The sequence below is a fragment of the Coenobita brevimanus genome, chromosome 72, assembly GCF_032717465.1.
Source record: "Coenobita brevimanus isolate Jiangsu-jjx chromosome 72, ASM3271746v2, whole genome shotgun sequence".
Taxonomy (NCBI): domain Eukaryota; kingdom Metazoa; phylum Arthropoda; class Malacostraca; order Decapoda; family Coenobitidae; genus Coenobita; species Coenobita brevimanus.
In genome coordinates this window covers 20661477-20680763 of record NC_137025.1, presented here as the reverse complement: position 1 = coordinate 20680763, position 19287 = coordinate 20661477, and the positions used below count along the sequence as shown (strand labels likewise).

Genomic DNA, 19287 nt, shown 5'->3' with positions numbered 1-19287 from the left:
AGATGTAAACAATGAACTATCCCTCTCCGCCATGGTGCAACCATACGGAAACTTTGCACGTCCACTGTGTCTTTACTCTTTATGACTGAAACCTGCATTTTTTTTTTTTTTGCTAATATCCGACGGGACTACCACACACGCACTCATTCACATAATCACAATAGGCTGGGCTCCTTTTCGACGCTGATTGAGTGATTATTTCCCCATGATCCACAAGGAGCTCTATCTCTGTCAGTGACCTGTGTGTGTGTGTATTTACCTAATTGTATTTACCTAATTGTGATATACAGGAAATGAGCTACGCTTGTGGGGTCCCGTTTCTGTTTCTCAATAAGTCAAATTTAGTTTTAAACTCGTTAAGTTTTTCGACTGGACGACCTCTTTGTCCAGGTTATTCCACAGGCCTATACATCTATAAGGAAAGCTATATTTCTTGATATCCTTCAAGCAGCTTGGCTTCCTCAGTTTCATGCCGTGTCCTCTTGTTACTCTCTTATCCCATAAAAACAGATCTTCTTTGTCAATTTTATCTACTCCCATCATGGTCCTGAACACTGCAATCATGTCGCCTCTCTTTCTCCTTTCTTCTAAGGAGGGCAAATCCAGCTTTTCCAGCCTCTCTCTGTATGACATCTGCCAGACTAGGGACCATCTTGGTTGCTGTTCTTTGTATTCTCTCAGTCTTGTTTATATCTTTCTTTTTGTGCGGGGAGCACACTACTGCTGCATACTTCAACCTGGGGCGAATCATGGCCACTATCAATTTTTTCATCATCTCCTCATCCGTATAATGAGAAGCTACTCTTATATTTGTCAGGAGTTTAGACGTCTCTCTAACTGTCTTGTTAATGTGTTTTTCAGGTGACAAACTGTCCTGGACCAGCACACCCAAATCTTTCTCTTCCCTCGCTTTTGTGATTGGTTCATTACCCATCAAATAATTCAATGATGGCCTCTTGGTACTTTTACCCATTTCCAATATTTTACATTTCTTTTCATTGAATTTCATTTCCCACATCCGGCTCCATTCGTGTATCCTATCCAGATCCTTCTGCAGCATTTTGCAATCCTCCTCAACCTCTACCTTCCTCATAATCTTTGCATCATCAGCAAACAGACTTGCATAACTGTTCAGTCCATCTACCATATCATTTATGTAAATCAGGAACATTACTGGCGCCAACACCGAGCCCTGTGAGACTCCACTTGTTACTTCCCTCCATCCAGACATCTTATCCTTTGTTACTGTGCTCATTTGTCTGTCTCTCTAAAAGTCTCTCATCCATTCTAGAAGGTTCCCCTTCAGTCCTCCTATATGCTCTAGTTTCCACATTAGTCTCTTATGGGGTACCTTGTCAAAGGCCTTCTCCAAATCTAAATACAGTACACATAATCCACCCAACCTTCTCTTTCCTGAAGCACGTCAATCGCTCTTGAGTAAAAACACAAGAAGTTGGAAACACATGACCTTCCACTTCTAAATCCAAACTGACTATCAGCCGAAATATTCATCACTTCCAGATATTTTATCCATCTATCTTTCAGAATTTTTTCACACAATTTTGCAACCATGCTGGTTAGGGACACTGGTCTATAATTCAGAGGTTCTTCCTTGTTTCCTCCCTTATAAATTGGTACCACATTTGCCTCTTCCATTCTTGAGGCACTTTCCCCTCTTCCAGAGAATACACAATTAAACTGTGAATCTTATCTGCCAGTTGTTCTCTGCATTCCTACAGTACCCAATTAGAGATTCCATCTGGTCCTGGGGCTTTCCTTACATCTGGAGTTTCTAGTAGTTTATACACTTCCTGTACTTCCACTTTTATATCTTTTATCACTACATTTCTAGTCACTACCTCCACTTCCACAAACTCCTTTTCATTAGTGAAAACTGACTGGAAATGTTTGTTCATTATTTTTGCTTGCATTGCCGCATCTTTATAGACCTCTCCTTCTACTTTCAGTTTGGTGATTCCTTCCTTTTGTTTCAGTTTGCCATTAACAAATCTATAAAACAGTTTGGGTTCGTCCTTACATTTGTCTATTATACCTTTTTCAAAATTCCTTTCTTCTTCTCTACGTATTCTTGTGTATTCATTTCTAGTTCTTTTATATTCTTCCTTTGTTCTGTTGTTACCTCTCTTTCTCTAATTGTTCCATGCCGTGTCTCTCTCTTTTTTTGCTATCATACACCTTTTATTAAACCACTCCTTTTTCCTGTTTTCGTTCCCCTTTACTCTTGGCACAAATTTTTCCACTCCCGAATTATACAGGTCTAGAAAAATATCCCACTTCCTCTGTATCTCTGTTGTTTCTCTGAATTTTCTCCGATCTGCATTTCAAAAAATTTTCTCAGTCCTTTAAAGTTTCCTTTCCCAAAGTTGTACCTTCCCTGTCTATGAAGCTCGTCTCTTGGCTTCATGTTCCCTGGTATCATCTGGAACTCAACGACTACATGATCACTTTTTCCAATAGGACACAGATATTTCAAGGATTCTATTACATCGGGTTCTTTGGTAAACAGTAAGTCCAGTCTTGCTGGTGTGTCCTCACCTCAGAACCTTGTCTCTTCTTTGACCCAGTGCGTCATCACATTGTTCATTGCTATATTTAATAATATAGTGCCCCACGAATCCTCGCCACCTCCTGAGTCCCATTCTTCCCAGTTCACCTCTTTACAATTAAAGTCACCCATTAAAATTATATTGTTGCTTTTCTCAATCAGTTTCTGTAAATAACATGCCATGTCTGACAGCATTTCCTGGTATTCATCATCACTTCATGCTCTTGTCTTAGGGGGAACATACACTACTGCCATATCTTGCTTGTTATTCTCTCCAGTTTCTAATTTCATATTTATCACTTCGGCCCTGCCTTCTCCCATTTCCACGGTATCTACATTTATGTTGTTCTTCACTGCTATCATCACTCTTCCTCCCATTTTTTCTTTTCTGTCTCTTCTCCACAGTTTGTATTTACCATACCCATATGAACATCAATATCTTCTCTTAACTTGGTCTCTACAAAGCACATAACGTCAGGTTCATGTATCCTCAAAAGATCGTTGATTTCTAACTTTGCCGATATTAAACCATCATCATTAGTATATGCCACCTTCCGATGATTTTTGATGTTTTCTATGCCCTCTTTTCTCCTTCTCTCCGCCGGTACCACTTCTGTAACTTCTGATCCATGACTCTCCAATAAAACACTGTCTTCTCTTCCTCAGTTCTCTGTTCGTTTTTTACCTTTGCTTTCTTTACTAAGTCCTTTATTTTAGCTCTTTCTTCCTCATTTGCATCTCTCCTTATCCAAACATTTTAAAACCCTTCCTTGTCCAATAGCTTCCGTGTTCTACTGATAATTTCGTTAACTGTTGCCTGGGACTTGAACTTTACCTTCAGTGGCCTTGCCCCTCCTTCCTCGTACATTCCCAGCCTAAACACCTCTTCAATCTCTTCTTGAGCTTTCGTTGTTTTCCTCCATGACTATTGATATTATTTCTTTAACCTTACTCAGTTCTTTTTTCTTGGTCTGATCTTATTGTCATACGTTCTTCTTTAACTCCTGAAATTATTATACATTTTTTCTTATCTGCTACATCTCTAACTAAAGATTCTTTACTTCTCAGCACCCTAACCACTTCCCTCTCCACTTTTTCCTTGCTTTATTGGTCTATAATCTCTCTCAAATTTACATTTCCCTCTTCCTGAATTTTCTTCCACCCCTTATGTTGCTCCTTGATTTCTTTAATGTGCTCTTCCTGTATTCATGATTTAGATTCATACTCATCTAGTTTGCTTTTCATCATTTCCCTTTCCTCTTCCAACCTCTTATTCTCCCTCTTAAGCTGTTTTATTTCATTCGAGGCTGATTCATTGTTTACTTTTAATTTAGTAACTTCCCTTTCTTGTTCGTCACTACGTGTACAGATTTTTTCCAGTGTACTCCTTAAACTTTTGATCTCGTTTTCCTGCTCTATGGTCCGTTCCTGTAACTCTTTAATTACTGCCCATACCTTTATTATCTCCTGGTCATTCCTCTCTGCTGTTTTCTCTACACCTGCTATTCTTGTCTGGTTCATCTTAGTACTTCCATTTCCCACATCCTCTTCACAGAAGCCCTCAAATTCTTTCTCACTGATCATAAACAATGCACCGTCCGTTTCCTCCATGATTCAACCATATGGAGACTTTCTGTTTTCACTTTATCTTGTCCCTTTTATGACCGAAACCGCGTTTTTCTTTTTTATTACTGTCTGACGGGACCACCACTCACGCACTCATTAACACAGTCACAATTAGGCTCAGCTTCCTTTCGTCGGTGATTCAGCTATTATTTCCCCACAATCCTGGAAGAGGTCTGTCTCTGTCGGCGACCCGTGTGTGTGTGTGTGTGTGTGTGTGTGTGTGTGTGTGTGTGTGTGTGTGTGTGTGTGTGTGTGTGTGTGTTTCCATTTTATCTCATGAATGGCTTGAGCTATCATTGTTAAACCTTCAGGGTATCAAGATATGGCCAAAATCTTGGACGAGTTTAAAAATGGACACTCGGGGTCAAGGTCAAGGTCACCAAAATGGCTGCCAAAGGTCAGCTAGCTAGTTTTTATTGCCTGGCTTTAGCACCATTATATCTCATGAATGGCCTGAGCTATCAACATGAAACCTTCAGGGTATCAAGATATGGCCAAAATCTTGGTTGAGTTTGAAAATGGGCACTTGAGGTTAAGGTCAAGGTCACCAAAATGGCATCCAAAGGTCAACTAGTTTTAATATGGATCGGCATTTTGTGACACGCAGTGACTGAATTCCATAGAGTTTTGCAAATTTTCTTCACATTAGATTTGTAAGTAGCTCGTAACTTGGCCAACAGCTTATTGTGGCAGGCAATTAGCATTTAGCTCACGAATGCGTTTCTCTCAGTTATATAAGAAATTGCCATTATTCATGAGGCAGTTGACTTCTGTTGAATCTTTTAAAGGGCCGCTCAAAGCCTCTCACTTCAGGAAGCTATGATCTGGGAAGAGTTGTTGTGACGGATGGTTATAGAGTTTAATTGCTGTCACATTTTTAGCTGATGAAGTCTGTATGTTCATGAGTGATGTTACAGTTCTTGTAATCATAAGTCAAATAAGTATCAAGCACTAGTGAAATCCCTGGGAAGAACTTATCTATCTATCTATCTATAGCCCGACGCCCTAATCCCGCAAAGGGTGGCCGCAGACAAAACACCTCCAAGTCGCTCTGTCACCCACCATTTGACTACCCTCCCCCCCTCCCTCTTATGCTTTTGAGAAATAAAGAGTAGATTGTTATTATTACTGATGGTAGATGGGGGAGCTCACCATCCACTCACTCAATGTAGTGCTGCTTTGGGTGCCTGCCTTTTCCTCTCCTCCTTCCTTCCTCTTCTGTCCTTCCTTCCTCTTCTGTCTTTCTTTCCTCTTCCTTCTGCTTATGGGTGGCTTCATACTCTCTCTTCCGTCTTTCTTTCCTTCACTCTTTCCTCTTGCTTCTGCCTATAGGTGACTCTACACTGAGTGACAAACCAAATGGTTGTCTGTACACCAGGAAACCATTTACTACGTTAGGTGGTAACTGTATAACCATATTATGGCGCCTGGTGGTTTAGTGGGTAATAAAGGCACTCCAGTTGGATTGATCCTGTGTAGGTTTGTATCCAAGTGGTGGTTGGGGTTTATTGCTCATGTAATGCCACACAGGGATGTGTGAGACAGGTCACTGTCATCATAAATGTCTAGACCAACTTGCTTAGCCCCGGGCTTCTATGCTCCTTATGGGGCAACATAGGATTGGATGTTGGAAGGATGGATGGATTATTATTTTTGTTACTAGGTCCTAGGGGTAGGTGAAGTCATTCCCCATCCACTCACTGAATGTAGTACTGCTCTTGGGTGACTGCCCTTTCCTCCCTTCCTTCTGTCTTACTCTCCTTCCACTTCTGTCTTTTGTTCCACACCAAGTGACAAACCAAATGGTTTCATGTAGACCAGGAAACCATTTACTACACTGGGCGGTAACCATATAACCAGATTATGGCACCTGGTGGTTTAGTGGGTAATTAACCCTATCCCGTAAAGGGGTGAGCGTAAATTCTGGCTGTGGCATGTAACTCTTGCTAGAGAGCTTTCAGAACAGTCGCGTAGAGACATTTTACTTCTAATGCTCATAGGAAAGTTACTATTCATCATAGAAAGGCCAGTTTGGTGTCATTTTGAAGATGAAGACTTTTGCTCTGTCGTACATTGTTCAAAAAGACAATATATACAAAATAAAATGCAAAAAAAGTTAGTAGTAGTTAGCTGACATGCTAAAGAGTTACACTCCTTTAAAAAAATATTTACCTCAAAAAAACTATTCAAGAAGTAATAATATTTTTTGCTTCAATACGTAGCACCCCCTGGGGGTAGGGTTTTTTTTTCAAGAATACTCCCCCAGTATCCCTGCTTGTCGTACAAGGCGACTAAAAGGGTTGGCGGAGGTTTAGTGCCCCTCCACGGAAAACAACTAACTAAAAAGACAAACAAGAAGCCTCGGACAAGGACTGACCGGAAGATGACGACCAAGGACCGGTCAAAGGACATGGTAATCAGACTGTGGAATGTAAGAGGTGCGAATGATGAGGTGAAAGAGAGATTGTTCATGTGCTTGAGGGTGCGAAAGTTGATGTATGTGGAATAACTGTAACTAAATGGAGAGGTGAGAATGTGAGAGAATGGGAGTATGGATGGGGTATATGTGCAGGAGTAGGTGAGAATGAGGGCAAAAGAAGAAGTGTGTATAGTTGTGAGTAAAAGATGGAAGAAGAACATAAGAGAGTATGGATCAGTTGGGTCAAGGATTGTGTGGGTAAGATTGAAAGTTGGAATACAAATGTGGGCGATTGTGTGCGTGTATGCGCCAACGCAAGATCGTGCAAGCAGAGTGAGAGGAGTTCTGGACAAATGTGGAAGTGTGCATGGAAAAGTTTGGAAGGAATGAGAGAGTGTTTTTGATTGGTGATATGAATGGTAAAGTAGGGAATGTGAAGGTGGATGGAATAGTTGGTGAGTGGGGTGTGCTTGCTGAGATATATGAGAATGGCAGTGCGTTAGTGGATATTTGTGCTGGGAGGGGGTTGGTGATAGCCAATACCCTCTTCAGGCACAAAATGATCCACAGGTATACATGGCAAGTGATGAGAAAGGTGGGTGGTGAACTGAATGAAAGGAAGGCAATGATTGATTGTGTGTGTGTGGATGAAAGGATGCGAAGATGTGTAATGGATGCAAGAGCTTATAGAGGTTGGGGGAGTGGACTTTCTGCTCACAACTTGGTGGTGGCCAGAATCAAGATACAAATAAGATGGAGTAATAGAAGAAGGGAAGGATGGGAAGAAGGAGTATTTGCAAGGAGAGTGGAAAGGTTACAAGAGGATGAGAAAAAGGCAGAATATAAGAGAGAAGTGGAGGAACGATTGGGCAAATGTGAATTGGAGCAGATGGGGGACGTGGAAGGTGTGTGCAGGATATTCACAGAAGAAGTATGTGCACCATGTGATGTGGTGTGTGAAATGATGAGAAGACGGAGGGGGGTTCAAGGAACAGCGTGGTGGAATGAAGATGTGAGACAGGCTGTAGCACAAAAGAAGAAAGCATACAATGAATGGATGAGAAATAGGGGCATTTAAGAAGTTGAGAGGCGGAAGAGAGAGTTATATGTAGAAAGAAAGAGAGAGGTGAAAAAATTAGTAAGAGAGAGTAAGAAGAGAGTGGATGAGGAATTTGGAAGGAATTTGAGTGTAAAGTAGAGGGACTGTAAGAAAATGTTCTGGAAAGAGGTGAAGAGAGTAAGACAGGGTGGAAGTGAAGTTAGCAGGGGCGTGAAAGATAAAAATGGTAGATTACTAGTGAAGGGACAAAAAGTGAGCAGATGGAGAGAACACTTTTAGGAATTGTTGAACATAGAGGATGGAAGTGATACAAGTTTAAGTGGCTGGGGAATGGCTTCAAGAAGGAGGAAGGTGAGAAGATAGGAAGAAATCAGTAGGATAGAAGTTGTGGAAGCAATGAAGAAAGTTAAATTGGGGAAATCCCCAGGAATTGATTGAATGTGTGGTGAAATGTTGAAGCATGGGGGAGAGATAGTAGTAGAATGGATGGGGAAGATGTGCAGATTGGCCTGGGAGTAAGGTAGAGTTCCGGAGGATTGGAAGTCAGGTATAATTATTCCCTTGTACAAAGGAAAAGGGGAAAAAGAAGTGTGTGGTAATCATAGGGGCATTTGTCTTCTTAGTATAATAGGAAAAGTGTGTGGTTGGATACTTATTGACAGAGTTAGGGAAATAACAGAGGATTTAGTTGGAGGAGAACAAGGAGGCTTTAGGAAGGGAAGAGGTTGTGTAGATCAGATATACATTCTTAGATCTTTAGTGGAAAAGTTTCTAGAGAAGGGAAAGAAGTTGTATGTGGCTTTCATGGATTTGGAGAAAGCATATGACAGGGTGGATAGACAAGGATTGTGAAAAGTATATGGGAAGTTGTTTAATGCTGTGAAGAGTATGTATGATGGTGTTAAGGCTGCAGTGCATGTGGATGGTGAACTTAGTGAATTTTTCTCTTTGAAGGTTGGGTTGCAACAGGGATGTGTCATGTCTCATGGTTGTTCAATCTGTACATGGATGGGGTAATAAAAGAGGTGCAAGGTAGGGTAGTGGATGTTGGAGTGGCCTTGGTGAGAGAGGGTAGTGTTTGGAAACTCACTGTACTGTTGTTTGCAGATGATACTGTGTTGTTGAGTGAAGACGAAGGGGAGCTGCAAGGCTTGGTGGATGAGTTTGGGAGAGTGTGTAAGAAATGGAATCTAAAGGTGAATGTAGGAAAGAGTAAAGAGATGGTCTTTGAGAGAGGTGAGGCCAGTGAATGTACAGCGAGGTTGGATGGTCAGGAATTGGAAAGTGTGAGTACGTTTAAGTACTTGGGTAGTGTGATGAGTAAGGATGGAGGTTTGGAAGTTGAAGTACTTGAAAGGGTACAGCAGGGAAGAAATGTTGCTGGTTCGTTGAAAGCAGTGATAAGAAACAGGGAAGTGAGCATGGAAGTGAAAAAGTTACTACATGACAGCATTGTGATACCAACTCTAATGTATGGAAGTGAAGCTTGGACATTGTTGGAAGGACAAAAGTCAAGAGTGAGAGAAGTGGAAATGAGTTATTTAAGAGGAGCCTGTGGAGTCACATGGAGAAACAGGCTGACAAATGAGGATATAAAGGAGCGTTGTGGTGTGGATGTGGATGTGATAGGAAGTGTTAGGAGGAATACACTGAGGTGGTTTGGCCATGTGGAGAGGATGGAGAGTAAAAGACTGACGAAGAGAGTGTATGTGAGTGAGGTGGAGGGGGGGAGAGGGAGGGGGAGGCCGAGGATGAGCTGGAGGGATGGGGTGCAGAGGTATATGAGAGAGGGGGGTGTGAGTTGGGAGCAGGACAATGAAATGGCGAAGGACAGGGCGACGTGGAGGCGATTTGTTTGTGGCCACCCCGAACGGGATTGAGGCGTCTGGCAATAGATAGATAGATAGATAGACGTAGCAGAATAAATTTCCTTTTCAATAATGCATCATTTGTTGTATTTTCTTAAATAATAATGCTGCATATATACGTGAGAAAAAGGAGCATAAGTGTTTGGCGGGAAGTCAAGAGGTGTACATCCTACCTGTGAGGAACCTCACACCACACTGAGCAGAGCAAACCAAGTGAGCACGCACTCACCAGCTGTGGCAGGCTTAGCCCTGCCCACTTTTGCCCGTCATCCAACAAAAATGACACCATCCTAAAGATTTCTCTAGAGCTTACATCGGATGACGGGCAAAGTCGTTATACTGACGTCAGAGGTTGACAAATGCATGACGACCCAGGTCATCATTGGTAAGTCTAATGATTAAGATGCTCCAGTCGGATTGAGCCTGGGCAGATTCATATCCAAGGGGTGGGTGGGGATTATTGCTCATGTAATGCCACTCAGGGATGAGTGAGGCTCGTCACTCTTATCTTAAATGTCAGGACCAACTTGCCTAGCCCCGGGCTTCTACACTTCAATGGGGCAACAGAGGATTAGCTGATGGATGGATGGATGTTATTAGGTCATTAAACATGGTGTTTATTATAGCTGTACTTGTTGGTGATGTTACTAAATTCCATGAGCTTGGTTACCTCAGCAACAAGCATCGCAACTTTCTACGACAGAGTGTGTAGCAGTGCTACCCTTGTCAGATGAGGCTGATATCACCAATTCATCTTTGTTCACCCTGAGCTGTTGGTTACAATTTGACTTCCTTAACTCAGCTAAAGACATGACCATGATAAACACTAGCTGGTTTTCATCTGTGACCAAAGCACAGGATTTAGTAGTTTGAGCTTCAGTCCTGGCAGGTCAGCCTGTGCAGAATGAACAGTGCTACCACAAACATTTCATAATTTTGGAATCTTTGGTTGACTATTGTAGCTTTAGGTTGTCACTTATGCCATGCAGTTAGTGAATGTCAGTATAGACAGCATTGCTGAAAATGGTAGCTTAGCAGCGGGCTCAAAATGCAGAGCTCCTTCCACCAGCTTTCCTCATGGCGGCCATGTTGACACCCACACATGCATGCATGCACACGTAGGCATTTTATCAGCTCCTCATTTAGTTTTTCCTTATATTGCCACCTTGCTGTGGTATTAACATTTACTTGGGTGCAATCTTTAAAGTTATTTAATTCATGATACAGTACAGAGAAACATAATACTAATAAGTGCATGTTTTTCAGGTATTTCTGAAGTCATCAGTCCCTTTTTATTGATTAATTCTTTACTTACTGTCCTGATCACTTAGCATTATTTTTTTATATTAGTTCATCTATTGTCGTTTGGTAATACACATTTCATAATGGTATCAGAAGATCAGATGTTTATTACTAGAAAATAAATTGTATGGGACATTTTTCAGTCTTTACATTTAAAGGAATGGAACATAAGCACCACATGAGAAATCTGTTCAGTTTTTCTGCAACATGTCTATAAAAAAAGAGTTGTAGAATAATTATATATATTTTTTTTGCATAGGCCTCATGCAGCATCCATTGGAAAGGCCTTGGCCTGATGGCTTTCTAAACGCCTCAAGGCTAAAGGCAAGACCTCAGCTTGATGCCCAACACATACAGCTCTTCAAAACAGAGTGAAGTCAAAGACTTTTCATCTCTTCATTGCCCCTCATCATACTGATCCCCTTCAAGCTCTTTTTCTCTTTCTGCCACAGTGTTGCTTCCCTCTTCCCTTATTGTTGCCATTTCAGTGGTCTCTGCCTTTTTTAACTGTCTGAAATAACCTACTGAAAATAGAGTATCTTTAGTTCAACCTGTCAACTTTTCGTCATCCAGGTATATAGAACTGGTTGAGGCACTGGCACCAGACTGGTATGAGGTCCTGAATGATGCTGACACACCACACAGTGCAGCAAAGAAGAGGCTGGCTAAGGCTACAGCTGCATCCAAGGCATATCTTACTCAGTGTCTCAAGTTACACAAGGAATCAGAGGTATTGTGATCTTGGTACTGTAGTTGAGTATGATCCAGTGCTTACTAGTTAATCCACTCACTGCGGTGATGTCTTTTTAATTTAAATCAGGTTAATGCTCGATCAATTATCTTACAAAGGGCCTTCATTACTGAAGGGGTTAATGAAGGCTCTGTTTAATCCCTCATGTTCTGAAAGTTTCCCAAGCTGAATAGAATTGGCAGGAGATGGCACTCACATATTAAAGCAAATTATGTGCATAGTATCACCATTATAATCCAAATGTTTGCTTCCCCCCAGGGTCTACAGGGGGTTGGTATGCTGGTGCCACTTTTAGGAGGCCACGATCAAGCAGAACGGAGGCGATGGTCCAAGTGGGTGGCGGAGCAGGGTGTGACGACAGCAGGTGGGTACGCTGTCCTTGGCCTCCACACCAACGGACCGGATGTGGAGCAGGTGGAGGCAGGGGCAGTGTGTGGCTTGGTGGAGGCTTCCTTGGTAAGTGTGTATAGAACTATATTCTCTTTACTTTGTCTTGTATTAAAATTACCATCACTCTTCTTAAATACTGAGTTACAACAGTAGATTAAGATGAGAATATGATACTAGCCACAAAGAAATGCCATGAAAAGGATGTAGAACCATAGTACTGTCTTATTCTCCCATTTGACTGTGTGAAATAAGCTGCAAGAGAACAAAAATCTGAACCAGGTTAAGGTATAAAAAATATAGTTAGGTGGGCATGGAAAGTGGATGACATGGTAACCAGAGCACTACCCTATTCAGCTTGGCAAAGGCCTGTCACATTGAAGGAGTAAATAAGGCTATGTCAAACCCCACCACTTGGAAGGGCTGTCTCAAGCTTGAATGAAATTGTCTAGAGACCTGGAGATAGCAGGATTGTGTTTATATATCACCAGCCAGTCTTTTCATGTCCCATCAGAATTACATCCTTTGTTTGAATGAGGTAAAGTGGATGGAACTCTGGTGGCATAAAGAATTAAATAAATGCAGCAAAATGAAGTCACCATACTGGAGGAGTTAATATCATAATACTTTAAATCTTCCCCCAAAATAGGAGGCACAGCCACAGGAGCTGCCACGGCAGGCCAGTGGTGCCTGGAATCCTCTGACTGTGTTGGGTCTGGTGGGTAGTGGGGTGGACATCTTTGACTCCACATTCCCCTGTCTGGTCACTGAGAGACGTGGTGCCCTCACCTTCCCTCACCGCCTCATGGGATCACACTCGTATGTACAATACTAGTATAAACTTCTCTGTCATTAATTCTTCATCTGCACCATCATCATCTATCTATCTGTCCATAGCCAGACACCATAATCTCATAAGGGGTAGCCATGTGTCTTTGAGTTACTTGTTTTACGAGGAGGTGCACTAACCCTCTGCCAACCCACTTGTTGACACGTAAGCAACACTTGTGGGTTGGTGACGTGGTTACCACCCAGCATTGTAAATAGTTTCCTGGCTTGCAGGAAACTGCTTGTCACTCAATGTAAAGCCACCTGAAAAGGAAAGAAGAATACCAGTAATAAAAAGCGACAGGAAAGATGGGGAAGAGAGGCGGGGGACAGACACAGAAAAGGAATGGTAAAGGTGAAGGAAAAAGTCGGTAGCACTACATCAGGTGAGTGGATAATGGTCACCGCCATCCACCAATATAATTTTTTCTTAACCCTTTAACCGCGGGTGTCATTCCAGAATGACGTTGCAAAAACTGGACCAAACCGCGGGTGTCATTCTCGAATGTTTGTGAATATTTTGAATACCCCGCGTTTTTTCCGTGCGCCAATTGTTTCAAGGGAGAGTAGCTATTAAGTTCTTTCACTCCAGCCGACCCCCACCTCCCTCTTCCCCCCCCCTGGGGCCCCACCTCCCACCCCCTGGGCCCCCCACCCCACCCCTGACCAAGCGCGCATCAGTATCTGTCCAGCTGTGTGAGTGACAACACATGTTGATGTGGCAGTGAAGTGCAGGCAATTACAGTGCCTTTTACCTGTCTCAGTGAACACAGAGTGGGTGTTTATCGTATGTGCAGTGTTCATATATGTTTATAGTATTATTATCAGAATGTGATTGGCATTTGGTAATGGTGTGTGAGCGAAAAATAGTGATTACAACACCGCTGATGTGGCAGTGAAGTGCAGGCAATTACAGTGCCTTTTACCTGCCTCAGTGAACACAGAGTGGGTGTTTATCGTATGTGCAGTGTTCATATATGTTTATAGTATTATTATCAGAATGAGGTTGGCATTTGGTAATGGTATGTGAGCGAAAAATAGTGATTACAACACCGCTGATGTGGCAGTGAAGTGCAGGTAATTACAGTGCCTTTTACCTGCCTCAGTGAACACAGAGTGGGTGTTTATCGTATGTGCAGTGTTCATATATGTTTATAGTATTATTATCAGAATGAGGTTGGCATTTGGTAATGGTGTATGAGCGAAGGTAATGATGTGTGAGCGAAAAATAGTGATTTTACACCCCTCACTTCTAACGGCACTGCCCGTCCTGTGAAAGTCAACAAAGTCATGAAGCGTACATCAATGGAAAGCTGAAGGTTAGTACTTTCTAATGGTACCTTATTTTTTTCTCTAGCTTTATTCTGTGCAGAGTTATTAAGGTTTAAAGGTTTGTTTACATTTGGCTGAAACCCCCGCGGGAGAGGACAGTCAGACCAAAACAATACCCGCGGTTAAAGGGTTAATTCAATTATTATCCTTCTTATCATTATGATGGTCATCATCATCACCATCATTATCAGCCTTTTCATTGTCTTAATTGACATTTTTCTTGTTTAATGGTCCATAGCCAGACCATCATGCTTGTGGCACATTGTTACTCAGTTAAAAGCACAATGGACACTCATTTATGACTTCAGTGCAGCTTTGTAATAACTCATGTTCATTTCACCTATCAACTTCATCATCATCATCATCATCATCATCATCGTCATCATCAACATCATCATCATCATCATCATCATCATCATCATCGTCATCATCAACATCATCATCATCATCATTGTTTTTGTCTATAAAGGCTCCAGTATGCTTGCATGTGTCAGCCTTGGTCACGTCTTGGCAGCTCTCCATGTTGCTCAATCTCCGTCAGCCTTCCTGTTCGGTCCCTATTCCTTGAATGCCCTTGTCCCATTGCTTTTTTGGTCTCCCTCTTACCGCTTTATCCTCAGAGTTAACATTTCTCACTTTCTGCACCCAGTTGTCATGCCCTGTCCTCTCCATATGCCCAAATCATCTCAATCAGCGTCACTTCATCACAGTACCAATACACTCCAGTCCCATCCTACCTCTTAACTCTTCTGTTGTAAACCTAGCCCCCCCCAGGCCTTGCATTCAAGAACACACTGCACATGCACCTAATCATTGTCATTTTTGTACATTTAAGCCTGCGAATGTCCTCTTCCATTACTGCCCAGGTCTCACTACCTTACAGCATTACATTCCTGACACATGCCACATACAAGGATTACTTAGCATGGAGGGAGAGCCTTTCTCAGTGTCAGGAGAGGCAACGGCTCCCTGAACTTTTTCCACCTACTCCTTGCTCTAGCCACAGAGTTAGCTCCAGCCCCACCTCAAGCACATGACGTCTCCCAAGTCACAAAATCCTTTCACACACTCGAGAGACTCACCAGCAAGAGCAGTCCTTTCATACCTGGCAATCTTCACATGCTCTTCTTGACACGTCGCACACATGAAATCAGCATTATCTCATAGTCTGCCTCTAATACCACTGCATCTCTTATGCACCCACTTATCACAAACACTGCACAAGATGGAATTATTTCCCATGCCCTTGTGGCAAACCGCATATTGCTACTCTCCTCTTCTTAACAGTACCACCACCAACCCTAGATACCATCATCTTTGTTTTATCTGCATTTACTCTCAAACCATTGTGCCCCGTACCATCTCTCCACTTCCTAAATCTTTCCTCTGCCTCCCTTTCATTTTCAGCAATCAACACCAAATCACTGGCATACATCGATCTCCCATGGGAGTTATTTCTGAAGTTACGTGAGAGGGCTTCAGGCACCGTGATAAACTAGGGGCTCAAACACTACCAAAACCAGAATCACCCCAGCTGGCCACAAACACACATACACTAATTATAAGAGAGCCAACTGGGAGGCCTTTGTAACTGAAACAGAACATCTCGAAACACTAAACAGTACACCCATCACAAACATCAACACAGCTGTGTACACTTTCAATACAGTTATACAAAACGCAGACAAAAGACACATCCCTAGAGGCAACAGAAAGAGACACAACCCCAACTTCACACCAGAAATTCAAGGCCTCATGAGATAACGGGACACACTGCGACTCTCCCCAGTACCCCATACACAAGACACCATACAGCAAATACAAGAACTCAACACTCAGATAAACAATAAAATATCAGAACAGCAAACACTAAACTGGAAAAATTACCTCCAAACACTTGACCACAAAACAAACATCAGCAAACTCTACAAAACACTAAACAGCATCACACTTTCCAACAGCAACACCACACAATCACACGCTGCCATCACAACAACAGACACCATACCCTCAAACAAACAACAAGCAAACACTCTCATCAATCACTTTTCACAAGTCAGCCATCTAAACCCCCATCCCGAAGACCGACGTATCATCCGACGTAAGAGACAGTTCCCCACAGACCCAGACTACGCACCTTTCACTTACAACCAGACGAAGCACATCATTAACAACCTCAAACACTCATCTGCCTGTGGACCAGACAACATAAGCAACATTCACCTTAAACACCTAGGACCACAAGGCATACAAGCACTCACCAACATTTCAAACTACAGCTACTCACACAACAAAATACCCAACATTTGGAAGCATGGCAATATCATCACTATCCCTAAACCCAACAAAGACCCCACGTTACCCTCCTCACATCGCCCCATCACACTCCTCTGCACCTCCTCCAAAGTCACTGAACAACTGGTACCACAAGTAGTCACACCTCACATTCCCCTAGCCCAGTCACAACATGGCTTTAGGCCACTACACTCCACAGACACCCTTCTTACAGACCTTACACAGAGAGTTTTCAATGGCATGAATTCAGCTAGAACACCACACAGAACACTCCTAATCACACTAGACATTAGCAAAGCTTTTGATGCCATCCCCCGCCACAACTTCACAAACAAAATACTCAACACAAACATGCACAGTAACACAAAAAGATGGCTGGCAAACTACTTAGCAGGCAGATGTGCACACGTAACATTTGCTGGTCAGTCTTCTAACATCAGAAACTTCACAAACTGCGTCCCCCAAGGATCTGTTTTGTCCCCTACACTCTTTAACCTAAACATGCACAATGTACCCACACCCCACACACCACATATACACATAGCTTCCTATGCAGATGATATAACACTTACATGTACGCACCAAAACGCAAACGCAGCTGCACACATCTTTCAACCTTACCTCAACGCACTACATGAATGGTTCACCACAAACGGGCCCAAAATAGCCCCAGCCAAATCTACAGTGACTCTTCTCACAAACTGGACAGCAGAACACAGTCACATCCCACACCTCACCATAAACAACACTCCCCTACCACACACACACACACACAAAATCCTTGGTGTAACATACAATACATCAGTGTCATTTAAACAACACATCACAAACATTAAAAATAAAATAACACCAAGACTCAGTGCTTTGAGGTCACTTGCCCTTACAACATTCGGACACAACAAAGAAACCACCACCACAGTATACAAACAATACATACGGTCAGTGATGAATTATGCAAGCCCTGCCTGGGCTTCTAACCTCACCAAAACACACTACAACACTCTACAGAACAAGGCCATAAATATAATCAGAGGCTGCACAGCTACTACACCCACAGACCACCTACATCAAGAAACCAAAGTCCTCAAAGTCAAGGACCACCTAGACATGAGAGGCACCCAGTTTCTCGCTGCAGCTTCCACAAACCCACAACATCCACTACAGTACATGGCAGCACATCCATCCACACCAAGGAACATCAAAACAACACCCAGAACACGATACCATACACAAATACTGTGATCTCTCCCCCCTCGCCCACCTCAGACCAGCTTCCAGAAGCATATCCACACTCAGATCACGCGCCGCTCCATTCAGTCACTTAAAGACAACACACAGCTGCATGCACGGCCTCCTGACATCCACCCTTCTGAATCCTATCTTCCTCATGAGGACAGGGTCCACCTGGCCAGGCTGAGATGTGGGCACCATCCAGCCCTCTTAAGCTACCAGAAGAGGCTGGATGACTCTGTCGCTGATGCCTGTCCAGGATGCAACACAGCGCCCCATACTATTAAGCACGTTATGGAAGACTGCATTGCACACAATCATCTACGCCAACAACACAACATACACTCTTTGAGAGCTCTGTGGGAAAGCCCGGTCTTGGCCATGGCCTTCCTGAGGGACTCGGGTCTGTTTGGCCAGACTGCCTATGGAACAACTACTACTACTACTACTACTACTAGGGGCTCAAGACTGACTACTGATGCTTACCAACATTCACAGAAAACTCATCACTCAAATCTCCATTTACTCACCTGGGTGTGAGCACCCACATACGTAGCCATAACCATTCTAACCAGCCACTCCTTGATCCCATGCTTTCTCATTACCCACTTCACCAGCTCCCTAGGGGCTCTGTCAAAGGCCTTCTCCAAATCAACAAAACAAAGTAACAGATTCCTTTTCTTTCCTATATCTTTTTCCTGAAGCTATCAGACAATGAATGTGGCATGATTGTTCCCTTTGCCTGGCATAAACCCAAACTGCATCTCATCAGTATTGACTTTCTCTAATTATATCTTCTAGAACTCTCTCCGCTACCTTCATTATCTTGTCCAAAAGTTTTATGCCTGTGTTATTTTCTCTTTTCAGAGCACCACCCTTCCCCTTGTACACATTTTCAATCAACACTCTTCAGCCAGTCATCTGGGAAAATACACTCATATATAATTGTATTTATCAAGTCTGTATCTAATACCACTCCTAAATCTCCTGAGGCTTACAGCATATCAGCAGTCAACCCAGACACATCTGCTGCCTTCCTCACCTGCATCCTGCCTATCTCCCTGCATCCAGTAGTAGCACCAATCAAAAGCCAAGGGCCAAACACTGGATCTGCTTCTATTCTGAAACAAGCAGCTTCGAAAGGACCACAAGGTCTGTTGCTGTTTGCTTTCCTCCTCCTCCTCCTCCTCCTCCTCCTTTTTCTTCTTCTTGCTCTTTTATTCTAAAGTGAGGTGAGGTAGAGTTTGGAAAGCCAGAAAAAAATTGATAGGAGATACTAACCAAAGTTTGCCCAGTTGAATGAGCTACACTCCCAGTCACTCACCATTCAAGCCCCCAGAATCCTGGCTCCACATGAGAGGTAAGAAAAACATTCCCCACATAGCTTCACACTCACCTATCTGAACAAGTCAGTCCAATGACTGTCAAGTTAAAAGTGGATTCCAGACTCTGGTCATACACTTTTTGCACAAAATTTATTCACCCAGCTCAGTCATCTGTCAGTTCCCTAGTCTTGTTAGCTCCTATACCTCTCTTTCACCCACACTCATTTACCCTATCTGTCTACCTTTTTCTAGACTAGACATACCACATCTTCTCTCACCTGCAGATTTACTCAGATTT

General features: G+C 42.8%; 1 protein-coding gene across 1 annotated transcript in view; it reads left to right on the top strand.

Annotated features, from left to right (window-relative positions):
- Window positions 1-19287, top strand: part of LOC145407183 (queuine tRNA-ribosyltransferase accessory subunit 2-like) — a 123619-nt gene that overhangs the window by 48787 nt on the left and 55545 nt on the right. Inside the window, exons 5-7 of the mRNA XM_080278215.1 lie at window positions 11415-11571; window positions 11851-12048; window positions 12629-12798. Coding sequence (XP_080134341.1) covers window positions 11415-11571; window positions 11851-12048; window positions 12629-12798 — 525 coding nt within the window. The remainder of the gene's footprint in view (window positions 1-11414; window positions 11572-11850; window positions 12049-12628; window positions 12799-19287) is intronic.